A 19,720-nucleotide genomic window follows, 5' to 3' on the forward strand; every position below is an offset into this window, starting at 1 on the left:
AGTTTCTTTTTTTCCTGCTCAGTTATATGCTCTATCATAATGCTGCAATTATAATTATACATGCATACCCTAATCCCAAAACCAGATAAAGACCCTACAAAGAAAGAAAACTACAGGCCAATTTTGCTGATGAACATAGATGCTAAAATCCCCAACAAAATCTTGGCAACCCGCATCCAGCAATACATTAAAAAGGTTATCCACCACGATCAAGTGGGATTCATCCCAGGGATGCAGGGATGGTTCAATATACGCAAGTCAATAAACGTAATACATCACATAAATAAAAGACGAAAACCACATGATCATCTCGATAGATGCAGAAAAAGCATTCGATAAGGTAGAGCACCCCTTTATGATCAAAACACTCAGCAAAATGGGAATAAATGGGGCATTCCTCAACGTAATAAAGGCCATATATGAAAAACCTACAGGCAACATCATACTCAACGGGCAAAAACTGAAAGCTTTCCCACTAAGATTGGGAACACAACAAGGATGTCCGCTTTCACCGCTTCTTTTCGACATCGTATTGGAAGTCCTAGCCACAGCGGTCAGACAAGATAAAGAGATAAAAGGCATCCAAATAGGAAAGGAGGAAGTAAAGCTATCACTGTTTGCAGATGACATGATAGTGTACATAGAGAACCCTGTAGACCCTACCACAAAACTCTTCAACCTAATAAGTGAATTTGGCAAACAGCAGGATACAAAGTCAACATTCAGAAATCAAGGCATTTTTGTACACCAGCAATGAAATAGAATAAGAAGAAATCAGAAAAAAATACCATTCGATATAGCAAGAAGAAAAATAAAGTACCTAGGAATAAATTTAACCAAAGAGGTAAAAGACCTGTACGCAGAAAACTATACAACATTGAAAAAAGAAATTAAGGAAGACACAAATAAATGGAAGCATATATCATGCTCATGGATTGGAAGAATTAACATCATCAAAATGTCCATACTACCCAAAGAAATTTATAGATTCAATGCAGTCCCTGTTAAAATACCAATGACATATTTCACAGAAATAGAGCAGACATTTCAAAAATTTATATGGAACCATAAACAACCCCGAACAGCCACAGCAATTTTAAGAAAAACAAAATAGGAGGGATCACAATATTGGACATCAAACTGTATTACAAAGCCACTATAATCAAAACAACTGGTGCTGGCACAAGAACAGACCGATAGACCAGTGGAACAGAATAGGAAGCCCAGAAATAAGCCCACATCTATATGGTCAATTAATATTTGACAAAGGGGGCAGAAGTATAAAGTGGAGTAAAAATAGCCTCTTCAACAAATGGTGTTGAAAGAACTAGACAGCTACGTGCAAAAACTTGAAATTGGATCATCAGCTGACACCATACACAAAAATAAACTCAAGATGGATAAAAGGATTTCCTTTCTAAGAGAGGATCACAACGGCTGTGTTTTTTGCTCCGCGGATATATCAGCATGAAGGAGGTGAAAAGCGAGCGGTAGCGGGGAAGCCAGCGAAGGCACCGGGACGAGGACATAGTGGCCACGGCGGCGGTGGTGGTTAAGCAAGAGCGCCTCAGCCCGGAGGCTGCGCCTCCAGTTCACCGCCGTCCAGACTGCTCCCGCGGTAGCGCGTCCCCGCCAGCCGGCAAGCCAGGCCGCCCTGGTCACCGCGGGACCCGAGCCCGAGGACATAGCCGATCGCCGGCCAAAAAGAAAAAGTCCTCAGGAAGAAGAAGCAAGTCTCCTCGGAGTAAGAGAAGCCGAAGTCCTCACCATTCAACAGTCAAAGTGAAGCAGGAACGTGAAGATCATCCTCCCCAGAGAGAACGGGAGGATCGGCAGCACCGGGACGCATCCGGACAGGAACACAGGCGAGCTAGGAACAGTGACCGAGACAGGCACAGGGGCCACTCCCACCAGAGGAGAACCTCTAATGAGAGACCTGGGAGTGGGCAGGCTCAGGGACGGGATCGGGACCTTCAGAACCTGCAGGCTCAGGAAGCAGAGCGGGAGTTTTATAATGCCCGACGGCGAGAGCATCGTCAAAAGAATGAAGTTAGTGCCAGTGGTAAAGAGTCTCAGGAGTTGCTTCCTCCACCTGGTGGCAAAAACAAAGACAAAGAGGTGCCTGTTAAGGAAAAGCCAAGCTTTGAACTTTCTGGGGCACTTCTTGAGGACACCAACACCTACCGGGGTGTAGTCATTAAATATAACGAACCCCCTGAAGCACGTATCCCTAAAAAACGGTGGCGTCTTTACCCCTTTAAAAATGATGAGGTTCTTCCAGTCATGTACATCCATCGACAAAGCGCTTACCTCCTGGGGCGCCACCGTCGTATTGCAGACATTCCAATTGATCATCCCTCTTGTTCAAAGCAGCATGCGGTCTTTCAGTATCGGCTCGTGGAATATACCCGTGCTGATGGGACAGTAGGCCGCAGGGTGAAGCCCTACATCATTGACCTTGGCTCAGGCAATGGAACATTCTTGAACAACAAGCGCATTGAGCCACAGAGATACTATGAACTGAAGGAAAAAGATGTACTTAAATTTGGGTTCAGCAGCAGAGAGTATGTTCTGCTTCATGAGTCCTCTGATACCTCTGAAGTAGACAGGAAAGAAGATGAGGATGATGAGGAGGAGGAGGAAGTATCTGACAGCTAGCAAACTAAGAAACAAACTCTTGAGAGAGACCGTTCCTTTCTGCAAAGGCTTTGTGATTGACTCGGGAGCACCGTGGTGCTCTGGGTAATGCCTCTTACTGCCTTAAGTCTTTATGTTTCATTAAACTTTTTTTCTGTGGCACATCAGCCACTTGCCTCTGGGCATATGTTTTCAGAACAGTCTCACCAACACATCGTGTTTCATAGAAGCATTGTGGCTTTTAGTTGGTGCTTTCAGAACTGCTGCCTAGGAAACTATAACCCTTGGCTAAAGGGAAACTGTGGCTTGTCCTCTTTGTACAGTTACTTTATTTATAGGCTTTGTGAACTGGGTTTGTTTTATTTTTGTTTCTGGGGCAAATCCCTTAACAGAATTTTTCTAAGCTTTGGTTATCACCAGAACAGCCTCCAGTATATACCAAAGCTTTGAACTGGTTGAGCTCTTGAGTCACAGAAGTTAATTTTGCACTTCTTTTTTTGGGGGGGCGGGGGTGGGAATTTACCACATGACCTCACTGTTGACTGTTGGACTTAAACAGATGCTTTATGGAGTCTCCTCAAGCCTGGGACTGTAATGGAAGATCAGGACTACTGCCCTTGGGTGCTGATCTAATGCCCCAGGAGGCTGGAGTGTGTTATGCATCTGTTTCCTCTGAGAGTTCTGATTTCTCTATGGAGCATGTACATAACAATTTTGATCATCTTAATCTGTTCTTCAACTTTACATTTTTTTTTTCCAAACGTTCTCTTTTTTTTCCTCTTTTGAGAAACACTGTCATTTATGTGGCAGGGTCCTTGTTTTATTCTAACAACATGTGTATGTCTAAAGAAGGTTGTGTAGTTTATGTCTCATCTTTTTAAAAAACATTTAGAGAGGTTGTATTTACCTTCCCAAAGCTGGAAAGCATGGGAATTGCCCAATTTCCTAATTTTCCACTAAAGGAATCTGTGTAAGTAGAAAATGCATAACAACGTACGTATATATAGTGTTGTATATATAATTGTGTGTGAAAGAGCTGCATACTGATTTTCATATGAGAATGTTTTGTGATGTAAATGTAATACTACATTATAGGCAAAGGCCTCCCTGCATTTGAAGAGCAGGTTTTCATTTATATGTATTTTTGGGATGCAAAATAATAAAATTTGTAAATATAAAAAAAAAAGATGGATAAAAGACTTAAATATAAGTCACAACACCATTAAAGTCCTAGAGGAGAACATTGGCAGGAAACTCAGATATCCCACGCAGCAATTTTTTCACTGATATGTCTCCTAAAGCAAGGGACATAAAGGAAAGAGTAAAAAGTGAGACCTCATCAAAATAAGAAGCTTCTGCACGGCTAAAGAAAACATGAGCAAAATGAAAGGGGAGCCAACCATATGGGAAAATATATTCGCTAATGACACACCAGATAGAGGTTTGATCTCCAAGATACATAAAGAACTCACTCGACTCCACTCCAAGAAGACAAATGATCCAATCAAAAAATGGGCAAAGGACCTGGGCAGACGCTTTTCCGAGGAGGAGATATAGAGGGCCCAGAGGCATTTGAAAGGATGCTCAGCATCACTAGCCATCAGAGAAATGCAGATCAAAACCACCATGAGGTACCACCTCACACCGGTCAGAATGGCCATCATAAACAGATCCACAAACAACAGGTGCTGGCAAGGCTGTGGAGAAAAGGGAACCCTAGTACACTGTTGGTGGGAATGCAGACTGGTGCAGCCACTATGGAAACAGTGTGGAATTTCCTCAGAAAGCTGAAAATGGAACTGTCTTTTGATCCAGTGATTCCCCTGCTGGGACTATACCCTGAGAACCCCAAAACGCCAATACAAAAGGACCTATGCACCCCAATGTTCATAGCAGCACAATTTACAATACCCAAGTGTTGGAAGCAACCTAAATGCTCATCAGTAGATGATTGGATCAAAAAGTGATGGTACATATACACAATGGAATACTACGCAGCAGAAAGAAAAAAAAAACTACTAAACTTCACAACAGCATGGATGGAACTGGAGAGCATTATGCTAAGCGAAATAAGCCAGGGGGCGAAAAGACAAATACCATATGATCTCACCTATATGTGGAACCTAAACAACAAAACAAAGATGCAAGGAAAATAAGACCAGCAACACTGAAAGGAAAAGAAACCAACAGAGACAAGAGGGAAGGAGGGAGGGGTGGCGAGGGAAAAGGAAGGGAAGGGGAAATTCAAGGAACATATAGCAAGGACTCACGGACAAAACCAAAGGGGAAGAGTTGAGAGAGGGAGGGAGGGGGCAAGTGAAAGTGGTGGGGGGTAGGCAGAGACAAATATATTTGAAAAAATAAATTAATTTAAAAAAAGAAAGAAAGACCAAATTTGGAAGTCAGTCTAATGACTAAGCTATTCATGCGGCTTTCTGCACACTGTAGTATTTATATATTGTGGATATTTTTAAAAGGATGTAATAAAAATAAGAAACTTTCATAATGAAAAAAATTATAGATGCAGATGTGTATGTTTAGCAGGTCCTCGAATAATGTGATTACATTCAATGTTGTTTCATTCTGATATTGATGAAATACTACAAGAACTTAACTCTTGTTTATGTCAATTAGCCTGTGATAAAATTGGCTTTATTATATGTTGTTTCACAACGTCATAGGATCTATTGACAATGTTAAGTGAGGACTTGCTGTATATACTTGGTATAATCATTTGAGTTTTGTGTATACATTTATTATGTACATAAATATTAGAGTATATCTATGAATATATAATATATACACACTCAAGTGTATTAGAGTGTGTATATGAAAGAGAATGCAAATTATTTATTGGCTGTATCCATTGATATACATGATATACATGTGCTAGAGCAATTCTACCATATTCTTCTTCTGTTGAATTTTTTAGTTGTTTCAAGTTTTTTTCCTCTTAGAACTTGAAGGAGCTGCTACTAACAAAACTCCCTCCTGACTCCTCTTTCTTTGATGCAACGCTATGTGTAGTGAATGGAAAACCTTTCCAGGCAGATTCATCAGCAGAGTGCTTTCTGCATTGCCATTGTTTCCACTTGTGCAGGTCTGGTGGCAGAGGGAGAGCATGGGCCTCATACTGGAGGCTGACAACTTGTAGCAAGTGGAGAGCTCCCATGGGTGCAGCAATCCACAGTGTCTTTTAAATAACCTGTTTAAAATACAGGTTTAAAAGTGTTGCAGCCTCTTATAAATAACCTGGGTCAGCTCACAAGATCACTGATATTACTCAGGAGCTTTAGGGAAGGGGTTGTCTGAAAACGGGATGTCCCAAATACCCACATAGAAAAAGATTAGGGACCCCAAAGGATGGTGTGGGACTACCTTACTCTCTTAGGAGTCCCCTGATAGAAGAATAGTTTGAATTTTGACTTCAGACAGGCCAGGAATGTACACCTGTAGAGGATTTTCCATTTTAAAGTCTAGTTACAGAACCGTACTGAATGTGTTCTCCTGGGGAAAAAAAAAAGCTACCACGTTTCCACTAATAGACCCAATGGTCAATCAACTTGTGACAAATAAGTAATATGAAGTGAAAATAATAGCCAGTCTTACTGTTTTTGAACTTGTAAATTATAGTACAAAATGCTTTAAATATTTTACTTTTTATTAAAATAGCAATAGGTAGGTTTTATCATTGCTGCTGCCTTCTTTTCTCTGTGAAATTATTGTATCTTCTATATGCTTTTAGGAAGTTTTAATTAAATATGTATTAAAGTATAAGAATTTATTTTGGAAAACTTTAAAATTCTTGTTTAATTAACAATAGTTTTAATTAAATTTTGCATGGTACATAAACAGGGTATTTAGCCTCTAAGCATATAAAAGGGAGTATTGAGCAAGGCTCTATTTTCTTTCCATATCAAGATGAATTAAGGATATGATTTAGGTGTAATTTGAAGAGAGTCAAACGTTCCTTTATGCTTTGCCCAGTTTTCTGAGAATTATGCCTATAAGATTGGGTTGCCTGTCTTCAGCTCTGAAAGTGTATGTTATGCTACTTAATAATTGTACAACACCTCACAGCCTAGAGACTCCAGAACAGGATGATACTGAGATGGTGCTGCTAAATGTCATTCTTGTACTTCCCAGTGTCTTAAGCACCTCTATTTTATATTTTAAAAGATTTGATTGTATTTATTTATTTATCTATTTATTTATAGAGAAGTGGGGAAGGAGGAACAAAGAGACTGACAGAGCATCGATGTAAGAGTGATAAATACATCAGTTGCCCCTTGCATGTCCCCAGCTGTGGACTTGGCCCACACCCGAGTCATGTGCCCCAACAGGAATCGAACCAGCAACCTTTCAGTTTACAGGCTGGCACTCAATCCACTGAACCATACCAACCAGGTCCTATTTTAAAAGTGGTTAAGCTATGGGGTAGAGGAGTTTAAAGGGTGGTTTCAATAAAAAAGGAAAAAGGACTTGTGGACATGGACAACAGTGTAGAGATAGCAGAGAGAGGGGAGTTTAATGAGGCTAAATGGCAGTGGAAAGAAAAAGTAGGCTTCCAGTTAAGATGGAGGCAGACATAAGCACAGTTCACCTCCTTGCACAACCACATCAAAATTAAAACTAAACTATAGAACAGCAATCACACAGAACCATCAGAAATTGAGTTAAATGGAACTCTGGCAACTAGGAACTTAAAGAAAACACATCCAACCAGGCTGGTAGGGGCAGAGACATGGAATGGACTGGTCCCACATCCATGTGTGGTGAGTAAAGTTTCAGGAGGAATATCTCAGGAGCACGGAGTTTCAGCCCCACACCAGGCCTCCCAGCCCAGGGTTCCAGTGCCAGGAAAATAAGTCCCCACAACTTATGGCTGCAAACACTAGCAGGGATTGAGTCAGTAGAAGAAACTTCTGGAGTTCTAAGCATTTCCTCTTAAAGAATCCATCCGTGGAGTTACTCAGAGTCACTCCCTCTGAGCTCCAGCACTGGGGTAAGCAGCTTAAAAGGCAACAGTGGCATTCAAGGATGAACTGAAGTGTCTGGCATCAATATGAGAGCTAGGGGACAGCTTTCTCCCAAACAGAAGGGTGGGCAGAGGCCATTGTCCCTCTTCTGAACCCATCCCCAACAGAGCCATCAGACGTGTGCAATAACTGAGACTCCTTTTACCTGGCTAACACTGTTTGCCCTGCCCTGGAAATCCCTTGAGACTCCTCCTGCCTAATTTATGGGCCCATTCAAGCTGTTAACAGTGACTTTTCCATAAGAATGACTAGTTTTATGCTTCACAACTTCCTATATTTTCACAATCAACAGCCAGTTGCAGTGAGTCTCCAACCCCCATACCTCTTGCTAAGTGGCCCCAGGCATGGTACTAGCCGCAGCCAGCCTATTTTCACAGCTTTCTGTTGCTTGGGAATCTTCAAGCCTAGCACGAGTAGTAGCCATCTCAGATTGCTTTGAAGCTCAGGCAGGGTGGCCCTGGGCAAAACACAGGTTGGGCTGACCTGGGCCCACACCCCCCTGGGAGAACACAGGGCCTGTGCACCCAGTGGACAGCGATGTTTTCTCTAGCCATGCAGAAGCATTTTAATTTGATGAAATCCCATTTGTTTATTTTTTCCTTTATGTCCCTTGCTCTAGGGGACATCTCAGTGACAGTATTGCTGCATGGAATATCAGAAATTTTCATGCCTATGTTCTCCTCTAAGACTTTTATAGTTTTGTGACTTAAATCTTTTATCCATCTTGAGTTTATTTTTGTGTATGGTGTAAGTTGGTGGTCTAGTTACATTTTTTTGCATATAGCTGTCCAGATCTCCCAACACCATTTGTTGAAGAGGCTATTTTTACTCCATTTTATGCTTTTGCCCCCTTTGTCAAATATTAATCGAACATAGAGACATGGGTTTATTTCTGGGCTCTCTATTCTGTTCCATTGATCTATATATCTGTTCTTGTGCCAATACCAGACTGTTTTGATTACCATGGCCTTGTAATATAGTTTGATATCAGGTATTGTGATACCTCCTACTTTGTTCTTCTTTCTCAAAATTGCTGCAGCTATTCAGGGTTGTTTGTTTGTGGTTCGATACACGTTTTTGAAATCTTCCATTCTAAGTTCTAGCCACAGCAATCAGACAAGAAAAAGAAAAGGCATCCAAATTGGAAAGGAGGAAGTAAAACTGTCATTGTTTGCAGATGACATGATAGTGTACATAGAGAACTCTATGGACTCCACCAAAAACTATTCAACCTAATAAGTGAATTTGGCAAAAACAGCAGGATACAAAGTCAATATTCAGAAATCGAAGGCAGTTTTGCACACCAACAATGAACTATCAGAAACAGAAATCAGGAAAAAAATCCCATTTGCTATAGCAACAAGAAAAAGAAAGTACCTAGGAATAAACCTAACCAAGGAGGTAAAAGACCTGTACTCAGGAAACTACACAACACTGAAGAAAGAAATTAAGGAAGACACAAGTAAATGGAAGCATATATCATGCTCATGGATTGGAAGAATTAACATCATCAAAATGTCCATACTACCCAAAGCGATTTATAGATTTAATACAATCCTTATCAAAGTAAAAATGATTATTTATTAATGACACTTTTAAAAGATCATCATAAACTTTATTTGAGTATTATTATATCATATGCACAATGTAGAGTTGTGGCTTGAAGAAATATATTGTAAATTCAAGTCTAAAATTTCATTTGTTTTAGTAATTACTTCTATAACCTAACAATAATATAAATTTGCAACCAACCCTTGTTTTTAACATTAAACAAACTTGTATTTGGCATGTTAAACTCAGAATGGAAATAATTTTGTGATGTAAAGAAAAATTTTATTCTGAAACTTTTGTTTCAAATTAATAGATTTATTAAATTTAGAAGGAAAAGATTTTTAAAATTTATTAGGTATAATAATTTTGTTTCACTTGGCTGTTCTTTTCAGGATTTACTGACTCGACATAAAGTGTTGGTAGCAGAATTCTTAGGACAAAATTACGACACTGTAAGTAGAAGGGTTTTTTTCTGTCTTTACCTTATTCTCACTCCCTCCCTCCCTCTCTCTTAGGTCTATGAGCACTTAGTCCTGTTCACAATCCACAATAGAAACCAATCATAACAACTATATACCCAATTTGTCTATTACCTGGAAGCCAGACTATCAGGAAACTTTAGGGAAAATTGAGGATGACCAGGAGTTCAGGGCTTTCTCATTTTTCACATCTCTTCTTATTGTTGTGCTCTGTTGCTCCAGAAAACAGCTAGCATCTGCTCACTTTGATCTTGACTTAAGAGCATTCATGTTGCCCTTAAGAGCCAGTAGGTAGCTCTTTCAAATGGAATAACACCCCACCCTTACTAAGATAAATCATTTTACCTGGTTGATAATTAGTTCTACATACTAGTAGAAATATGAAAATATTTCTTCCAGCTCCCTTCTCTAATGGTGAATCCAACTAACCCTTTTGAAGTTTGGATGAAATGTGACACTTCTAGGAAGCTTTCCCTAATCACACCCTCACATGCACACACTCACTCATACACACTTTCTCTCTATCCCTCTTTGCTTCCCTCCCTAACCCTTCTCTCATTTTTCATGTTGTATTATTATGCTGTGTTTGTATCTCCCTAGATGTTTCTTGAGCTCCCTGAGAGGCAGGAACCTTATCTATTAAACACAGGGGTTCAGAGTGCAGTTTAAATTAAGAATTAGCAGTATAATTGTGAATGAAATCAAGGTTATTTTCATATCCTAAAATTATCAAGAAAATATCTATTACATCAACTGGAATACTTTCCAATTGTAAACCATGACACTTTTGGATCTAAATGTAAACCATAAAGGGAGAATAATCCTTATTGTCAGAGGCATCCCAAAGCTTCAAGACTAAAAAAAAAAAAAAAGCCATATTTTTTAATCTATAAAATGAACTGTTATTAGAGTTTGGTTATTCAATAACTATAGATGCTAGCTGGAATGTTAAATAGACTCATTAGATGTTACATTTAAAATAAATGAAAATAAAAGAGGGCTACAATAGTTTATGATAAAACCTTTAGTATCAACTGCTAATCTTTTACTTTTTTATTTTCTAGAGAATGAGTGAGGTAATGTGGAATAATGCTTTGAAATCAGGGATAATACACAACAATCTGAGAGACCATGAAGTCATTCTCTTTGAACTCTTTATTTATCTAATTTTGTCTTCTATTTATAGTCAATTCTTGTGTGATTTAATAGTTTCACAGACACTGAGCCAGTTGCATTGACCTGAACACTGGCTCTGAGAACTTATGTTCCCTCAAACATTTCATACTTCTTGGGCTTCTTTTTTTTTTTCTTCTTTTTTTTAGCAATAAACCGCTAAACTGGAGCACATGATATATGACTCTAAAATAATGAAACTAGTAGCTTCAGAAGTCAGATCATACCTTATACATGTTTTCGCATTTATAGTTGCAATTAAAACCACAAAGTTTTTCTGATAAACTTAATGACCTACAAAATCCTTTTTGTATTTCATGACAATTAGAGTAAGTTTATCATACAAAACAGTATAATTACTGTGACTTTAATGTGAGCTACATGTTTCTGTTTTTACTTCTCACTTTCTTAATTCTTTCTTAGTAATTTATCATCATTATGCACAGCTTGCCCTCATCACACACATGCACACACATCTCGCACTTGGCCTCCAGAAGAGCAGGACTGTTTTGTACTTTTTGAGCCTCTGAACACTCTTTCAGTTCTCTGCTGGTCTTGCTTTTCCAGCTTAGTAATCTTTCAGTGTGTCCATGCATGGTAGGAGGTTGATAGTGAGCTTCCCCAGCTACTGGCTCTCTGAATTGAGCTGAAGGGTTAAGCAATGATTAACGATAATTAGGAAACTGGGGCTCCAAGCACAGTGTGCCCCAGCTTCTGGGGAGAATAGAAGTGTTCCAAAGAGGCCAGTTGGGATTAGCATTGTCATCATGTGGCAAAAGTAGCCCTACTCCTCACCTGTTCATGTTATGAATTTGACAATTTTATTATTTATGAGTTGCCAGGTGAAACCCTGGCAAAGATTAAATGTACTTAATCTTTCTCAAATTATTCATAGACTAATAGCTACCAGGAAGTCTACAAAAACAGGTTTCTTTAATATAGCATAAAATGAGTTGTCTTACAACTCAATACATGTTTTATTCAAAATGACTTACTGTGAATACTCCATTACTACATTTTCCTACTCTATTTCTAATTTGTAGAACTAAAATAAAAGAGTTGTTTTTTTTTTTAATCATTTGACATTCCTACTCCCCAGTGTCTTTATGAGTAAATGAGGATGGTAAAAGGAGAAGCCTCCAATGGACAGTGGTGATCAGTCTAGGGTTAAGCACATAGAGATACCAAGAACAGCATTTGGACTGCACTGGGCTCAGGCTGAAGCAAGAAGGGAAGCAAACCTAATGCCGAGAAATCACTGTTGGTTTTACACTGTAATATTTATTTTCTTTTCATTAGATTTTTGAAGACTATGAGAAATTGCTTCAGTCTGAGAATTATGTGACTAAGAGACAATCTTTAAAGGTAATATTAAATTTAACTTAAGAGTCTCCAAAGTTGATATCTTGTTAATAAACGATTGGTCTATTAGTAAGCAAGTAAATACAGAAAAATTTAAGTATCCTTTTTTTTTTTTGTAACGAGATATGTTTTATGTTACAAGTTTACTTTGTAGCAAAGTAATGTTGTGTCCTGCCTCAAATATTTTTTAGAAGTAACAATGGAAATAAGCATGTCCTACATCAGGAAAAGTGTGTGTGTGTGTGTGTGTGTGTGTGTGTGTGTGTGTAACCAAATTTGAGGTTATATGTCCTGTGAAATTACTATGGAAATTCTGCTCTCTCACATCATACAGGGACCCCAGCAGAGTAGGGCTACATCTCTCTGAGTGGTCTTCCCTCACTCAGTCAAAAGGTACCCAGAAGCAGCCATTTGTCCAATAAGAGGAGAGACAGTTCCTGAGGTAGTGTAGCTAGAGCTGCATCTCTGCCTTTCCAGTCCTACTCAGATATTCAAAAACATATTTTTGGCAGACAATACTTGGCTGTTTTTTGTCAAGCAATTTGTATGATGTTTGAGCTTACTAAATATCAGTCATTTTTGCCCTGGCTGGGTGGCTCAGTTGGTTGGAGTGTCATCCTGTATACCAACAAGATTGTGGGTTTAATTCTCGGTCAGGGCACATACATAAGTTGTAGGTTTGATCCCCAGTTAGGACATGTACAGAAGTCAACCAATCGATGCCTCTCTCTCACATCTCTCTATCACTGCCCCCACCCTCTCTTCCCCTTCCTCTCTCCAAAAACCAATAAACATACCCCCGGAGAGGATTTTTTTTTTTAAATCATTCATTTTTTAATATGTTTTTGAATGATGACATTCACAGAACAATGCATTTGTTTTTTTAAATAAATCAGGTTTATTCTATTACAGTTGTCTTAGTTTTTACCCCTTTGCCCCCCTTCCACCCATCACACCCCGACCCCCCACTCCCACAGTCAATTCCCACTCTGTTACCCATTTCCACGGGTCATTCATACATGTTCTTTATCTAGTCCGTTCTCCTTTCCACCATTGTCCTCTTTCCCCATCCCCTCTGGTCACTTTCAGTCTGCTCCATGTCTCTGTGCCTGTGGTTTATTTTGTTCGTTAGTTTATTTTGTTGAATAGAATCCACTTATGGGTGAGATCATGTGGTATTTGTCTTTCATCAACTGGCTTATTTCACTTGGCTTAATATTCTTTAGTTCTATCCATGTTGTCGCAAAAGGTAGGAGTTCCATCTCTCTCTTTCTTTCGTAAATGCAGATTGATTTTATTTATTTTTTAAAATGTCAAAGTTAATTATAAAATATTTAAAAAATTTAAAACCATTATAAAGTCTCAGCAATTAAACCAGCATGACACCAGCACAGAAATAATCAAGTAGATCAATGAAATATAATGAGCATTCTAGAGACAAACATATATCTAACAATATAATATATGATTAAGTTGATATTACAAATCAATGGGTAAAATAAGGCTTATTCAATAAATAAGGCACATGGACCACTATTACTTGAAATAAAACAAATATAGAGACCTATTTCACACATTACACAAGAAATATTCAGGTGAGTTAAAAATCAATATGTAGAATCTAAGGAGTTTCAGAAGAAAATAGAACTAATATTTTTCATGACCTGAAGAAAATATTCAAACCGAGAAGCTATAAAGTAAATATTGATGATATGACTATATTAAACATTTAATGATATAGTAATATACATATAAAAAAAGTTAAAAGACAAGGAATAGGATAGAAGAGTATTTGCAACACATCTAAAACATGGTTAATAGGTTGTTTTGTTTGTTTATTTAGGGAAAAAAGTTATACAAACCTTTAATCAATAAATGGATAAAAAATACCAAAAAGTTATTTAAAGCTATTTTTCCTTTAAAAAATCATACAGATAGGTAAGGAATATACTAAAACAGGTTTAGTTTCAACAAATAGTAAAGGAACAATTAAAATAACATCATTGTCACAATCAGATTAATGAGTATTAAAAATAGTGGTAATATCAAGTATTGGCAACTCTGAAAGAAACTGGGTATTCATAGAAACCTTTTCTGTATCTTAAAGCAGTCCCTTTAGCATATTTTGCATTGCTGGTTTGGTGGAAGTATATTCTTTTAGCCTTCTTTTGTCTGGGGAAACTCCTTATTTCACCTTCCATTTTAAATGAGAACCTTGTTGGGTAAGAGCAGTTTTGGTTGCAGGCCTTTGCTTTTGATGACTTGGAATATTTCTTGCCATCCCCTTCTGGCTTGTAGTGTTTCTGTTGAGAAGTCAGATGCTAGCCGTATTTGGGCTCCCTTATATGTTACTACCTTTTTCCCTTGCTTGCTTTATGATTCTGTTTGTCTTTGATATTTGCCATTTTAATGATGATGTGTCTTGGAGTGGGCCTCATTGGGTTCCTCATGAATGGGACCCTCTGTGCTTCCTGAACTTGTGTGACTTTTCCTCTCCTCCAGTTAGGGAAGTTTTCCATCATTACCTTTTCAAACAGGTTCTCTATCCCTTCCTCATCCTCTTCTCCTTCTGGTATCCCTATTATACGGATATTATTATGTTTCAGGTTGTCCTGCATTTCCCTAAATGCCTCTTCATTCTTTTTGAGTCTTTTTTTGTTTCCTTGCTCTTTCTGGGAGCTTTTTTCTACCTTGTCCTCCAGCTCTCTGATTCGGCCCTCAGCTTCATCTAGCCTGCTTTTGATTCCTTCTTCTGTGTTCTTCAATTCAGAAATTGTATTCTTCATTTCCTCTTGTCTTTTGTTGACGGTTTCTATGTCCTTTTTTCATGCTGATATAGTTTGCAGTAAGTTCCTCATAGTTTCCCTCTAGTTTTTTGTAATTCTCTGTGAGCTCACTGAGCTCATTGAGCTTCCTTAGAACCATTGTTTGGAATTCAATACCTGATTGTTAACTTGCCCCTACTTCATTTAGTTCTCTTTCTGGGGATTACTCCTTTCCTTTCACATGGGGCATATTTATTTGTCTTCCCATTATTTGTGAGACTCTTCTCTTTTGCTTCTCCTTAAGTTGATCTTTTTGATAATCCTGACTTTGTGGTGTGAACGTCTATGGTTGGAGACTGCTGTTTTTACTTTCTGGATCTGCCTCTGATGATGTCAGATATTGTCCCTATCTGACCTTAGGCAGTCTGTTTGAGACTTCCAGGAATCTACTGTTTTTGGCTTTCTCCTTCAGCTGTTAATCTATTCACTCTGCACTCAGCAGGGCGCCCTAGACAGCTCAGGGCGGGGCAGAGTCCCTACTCGGGGCCGGATTATTGCATCATCTCAGGCTGCTGCCGTATGGGGGAGGAGTCCTCACTGGGATCCTGCTGGCTACTCTCTCTGTTCTCTCCCAAAGCCTCTGTCCCCAGTCTCTCCTCAATTGTTGCCAGACCTCTCTGCGCCCCCTTTAGCCAGAAATCTACTGTCTGTGGCTGCCACTCTGCACTCAGCAGGCAGCTTAGGCAGCACAGGGCGGGGTGGAATCCCACCTGGGGGTGGGGCTATTGGGTCCTTTGACGCTGGTGCCACTCAGGGGGCGTGGTCTCTGCCTGTCCAAAATGTCTGCTGCCGCGTAGGGGATGACTCAGCATCGGGATCCCACCGGCTTCCCTCTCAGTTCTCTCCCCAAAGCCCCCTTCCCCAGTGTCTCCTCAGGTGTCTCTGGCCCACTGTGCCCCCGCCTTTGCCAGAGACCAGGGTAAGTGGCTGCAAATAAAAATTTATGCATTGGCCCTTTAAACAGTTCTTTGCGTCTCCAGCTGCCTGTCTCTGGCAGAGAGCAACCCTGCCACTTTTCGCAGCTGGCTGTTTTCTGTGTACTTTTTGGGCTCTGGTGCTGTGGGCTTGAGATCCCAGCTTTTGGTTTAGACCCCACTTTTCTCAGGGGGATCCAACCGGCCGTTTCAGTATCCTTCTGGTGCTGCTGCCTGTGGGTGCCCCGCCCACCTTCTCGAGTGTCTGCCGTACTCCTTACCAGTTAGATTGCACTAAAGCCGATTCTTCTGTCTCCGAAGTTACAAGACTCCTCTCTCGCTGTTGTTCAGTTGTTTGTTCCAGGTGATTTTTCCACCATTTAGTTGTAATTCCAGGTTGGTCCTGGGAAGAGGTCAGTGTGACTTCCACTCACTCCTCCGCCATCTTGTCCATTCCATTTGTTTCTAAATATTAGGTGGTTTTAACTTAAAGCCATACATTAAATCTATTTTGTACCACATTTTTTTAAATTCACTTTACCCATGATTTTGCATTGGCCATGACCTGCTTTGCCCTGTATTTGTGCCCTCACTGATCTAGCTTTACTCATTGACAGGTCAGTATACTATTTTCAGCCTGTTATTCAGCACTATTTATTGAGTTTCCTTTTGTGTGGAAGCCCATACAAGGTGATCCATGTGGAAAAAAATACCACACTGCATTCCTTGCTGGAGACTGAAGTGATTAGAACTCCGCAAAGGCAGTGACGTCAATGCTATGTTCTTCCATGTCTAGAAACCTTGTTAAAAGATAACAAGTTGAAGTTGAAGATAACATACATCCTATTGTCACAGCCGTGTACCTAAAGAATAGAATTTCTTATTTGTGAAGGTTCCACAAGGACAGCCAAAATAGGGTGCTTGTCCATATTACAAGAGATAGTCTCCCTGGGAGGGAAGTAGAAATTGAAGCAGTAAACAGACATGATAATGGCCTGAAGGGAAAGTATAGGAAATTTCTCATACATTTTCCAAACCCTTCTCTTTTCAGTGGGAATCTGTCAAATACTGGACCAAAGTAAAGACCTTGTTATGAACTAAGCTGACAACTAAATTAGGATCAGTTTTCAACAGTGACAAGAACTTATGATAGAAATTTGTCTCTAGCTAGGTAGGATCTTAGGTAAAGTTATAAAACTGACATTTTTTTATTCAAACATCCTCTTTAGACCTTGCTTCTGCTTTTCCCTCAACATCATCTCCTCTTACCCGAGTGCTGATTGCCTCATTCTCTTTTCAAGTTGTCTTCAGCTGCACCTTGTCTTGTTCCCTTGTTAGCATTTGTCAAATGGTTAGAGCAGAGCCTAGCTCATGGTAAGAAATAGACTTGTGTGTTGAATAAAATAAAAAGAAATTTAAAAATAAATATTCCTGATCATTAGCTCCAAGATAATATTAAATCTCTGGAAGGTATTGATCAATTCTAAATAAATAATTGGAACTAGATGGATTAGACATACTCCTACCAGGATTCATTTGCATTTAAAAATAGAAGCCTGTTAACACAGTGGATATGTGATGGGTACAGTATGTCATATGAATTTGGTGGATACCAAAGGGGAGTGAGAAGGATTCATTCCTCACTGCTGTTTGCTGTCACCTGGCTCTCCACTACCCAGTCTCCCTCTTCACATGATTCTCCAGTTAGAGACCTCTACACTGTTTCCACAGACACCACAAGAAGCAGCCAAGTTTCCATCTGGTATTGAACCTCTCCCCTTTCAAACTGATCATGTTTTCTACGTATTTACAAATGCCTTAGCCTACTTGTACGACTTTTTTCTTATTCTTTATTAATCCACCCAGACATACCACATTGGTTATTCCTGACTAAAATACTTCACAGTCAAGTGTCTTGCAAATATTTGATTTACAATATGGTTAAACCAAGCACTGGTAGGAAAGCAGGAAAAAAGAAACTAGTAAATGTCAGATAAAGCATATCTGAGAGTGCAGAAATATTTAAAATTGTTACTGAAGAATTTGTTTTTATTGAATGCCACAAATGGTTTTTTATCACTCTATTCAAGGAAAGAGCTCATTAAGTATTGTTTATTCATTTCTTTAATAGGAAACCATTGTTTTGAAGAGCTCTGCTAGTGCACTGTTGATTTTTGCTTTTGGAAATTAGATGTGTGGGGAGCAGCAGTATGTTCTATTTTAACATAAACTTGTTTGTATCTCTGGATTCTGTATACATAGATGTTTCATAATTTTAGGAAACAAGAGGTTAAATTATTACAGCAATATATTTACTAAGAGTATTTTTCAAGTAACAAACTGCTAGGTGTTTCATGAAAGAGCAGTGTATACAAGGCAGCTCCCAAATTCTAGTAGGAGCCAGCATGCCAAAACATAAGGCAGACAAGTCCAGCTTGTCAGTTACAAAGGGAAGTTATAGAAAGAGGCCCCTGGTGGCAGCAACACAAATGGATTCCCACACCTTCCACCCCTGCTTTCCCCCAGACTCCATATGTTTAGATAAAAGCAGTGAGAATGTGTGAATGAGCAAAAAGATCTGGTGCCCCAGAGTCTCTGGTGACAGAGTAAGGTGAGAGAAACATGGAAGGTGCCTCACCCTGGAGAGAGAATTGATGTGAGTCCTGTGATCAGCCCAGAGCTCTGTGTACCTATTTCAGAACCTTCCCAGGGAAGGGGAGGAAGTAAAGCATCCAGGATTACCCAGCTGTCAAGACATCCAGATTAGCTTTAAGATGGAGTCACTTATGTTCCTCACACTACGCTATTTTCTCATTCCAAAGTAGTTGCTACCTGCTGCCTTTTGTTAATCATATTCTGAATATTCCTAAACTGTTTTGGGGAGCTTAGATTCCTAGTGTCAGTAAAAAAAAATAACAGAAATTCCTTTCACTCATGTGACAGAGCATAGAAATGTATTTCTTCTTCAGGGGTCTGACATTTAATTTCTAGCAAGAAAGATTATAATTCAAAAGAACCTTGGTAAAATTTAGGAGAGTTTTTTGGACTCTGATCAATTTCATTAAGACCCCAAGTAAAAGAAAAAAAATTCTTATTATATCTACTTGATGTTCATGGTTTCACTGTATGATATGAAGCCTATAAACAAAATTTAAGGAAGTAAAAATAAAAATTTTTTCCATTTACTTAGTACAGTATTGCTTTAGACTGGTTTGTATTATAATGAAATGCAGCACTTTGTCATTGTCAGTATTAATTAAAATAGATTAACATTTAATGGCTAAAAAATATTCAGTAGTGTTAGCTAAATGATTTAACATGATTGTTTCAAAAGAGTAGTGAAATTATATTAGCAAAGGATGGACATCCCCATGTAATAAAAATTGAAGTAACTTAATATCAATTTACCTCAAATGTCATGTCAACAAATGTTTATTGAATGTGTGTGCACGAATTTTAAGGGTAAATTTTTAAATGAAATTTCTTTGTTGTTTAAAGACCTTTGACATGTGTAATATGTGCATGAGGTATATGTATCTTAATACATAGTATAGATTATATCTGACTATTTTTATAGGAACATAGTTTAGATATATATCTATATACAAGATATATCTATCTTTGTAGATGTAGATAGCCCTACAGAAAAGCTGTGTGTGTGTGTGTTAGCGTGTATATCAATAGGGCTTGGCACAAATAACACCCCTTTTTATTACAAAATCATAAGCGTGTAATTCTGT

At 38.8% G+C, this 19,720-nt stretch overlaps 2 protein-coding genes across 4 annotated transcripts in view; both read left to right on the forward strand.

Annotated features, from left to right (window-relative positions):
• Window positions 1–19,720, forward strand: part of CAB39L (calcium binding protein 39 like) — a 164,262-nt gene that overhangs the window by 130,818 nt on the left and 13,724 nt on the right. For all 3 annotated transcript variants that reach the window (XM_054586332.1, XM_054586336.1, XM_054586335.1), the window contains 2 exons: window positions 9,620–9,679; window positions 12,179–12,244. In XM_054586332.1, the coding sequence (XP_054442307.1) occupies window positions 9,620–9,679; window positions 12,179–12,244 (126 nt within the window). The remainder of the gene's footprint in view (window positions 1–9,619; window positions 9,680–12,178; window positions 12,245–19,720) is intronic.
• Window positions 1,468–2,685, forward strand: LOC129080860 (smad nuclear-interacting protein 1-like). Its single transcript, XM_054586331.1, is given in 1 exon segment — window positions 1,468–2,685. A coding segment is annotated over 1 exon segment (1,191 nt). The 3' UTR covers window positions 2,659–2,685.

Source organism: Pteronotus mesoamericanus, unplaced genomic scaffold (genome assembly GCF_021234165.1).
Source record: "Pteronotus mesoamericanus isolate MK-2021 breed Mesoamerican mustached bat unplaced genomic scaffold, CSHL_Meso_final contig_94, whole genome shotgun sequence".
Taxonomy (NCBI): domain Eukaryota; kingdom Metazoa; phylum Chordata; class Mammalia; order Chiroptera; family Mormoopidae; genus Pteronotus; species Pteronotus mesoamericanus.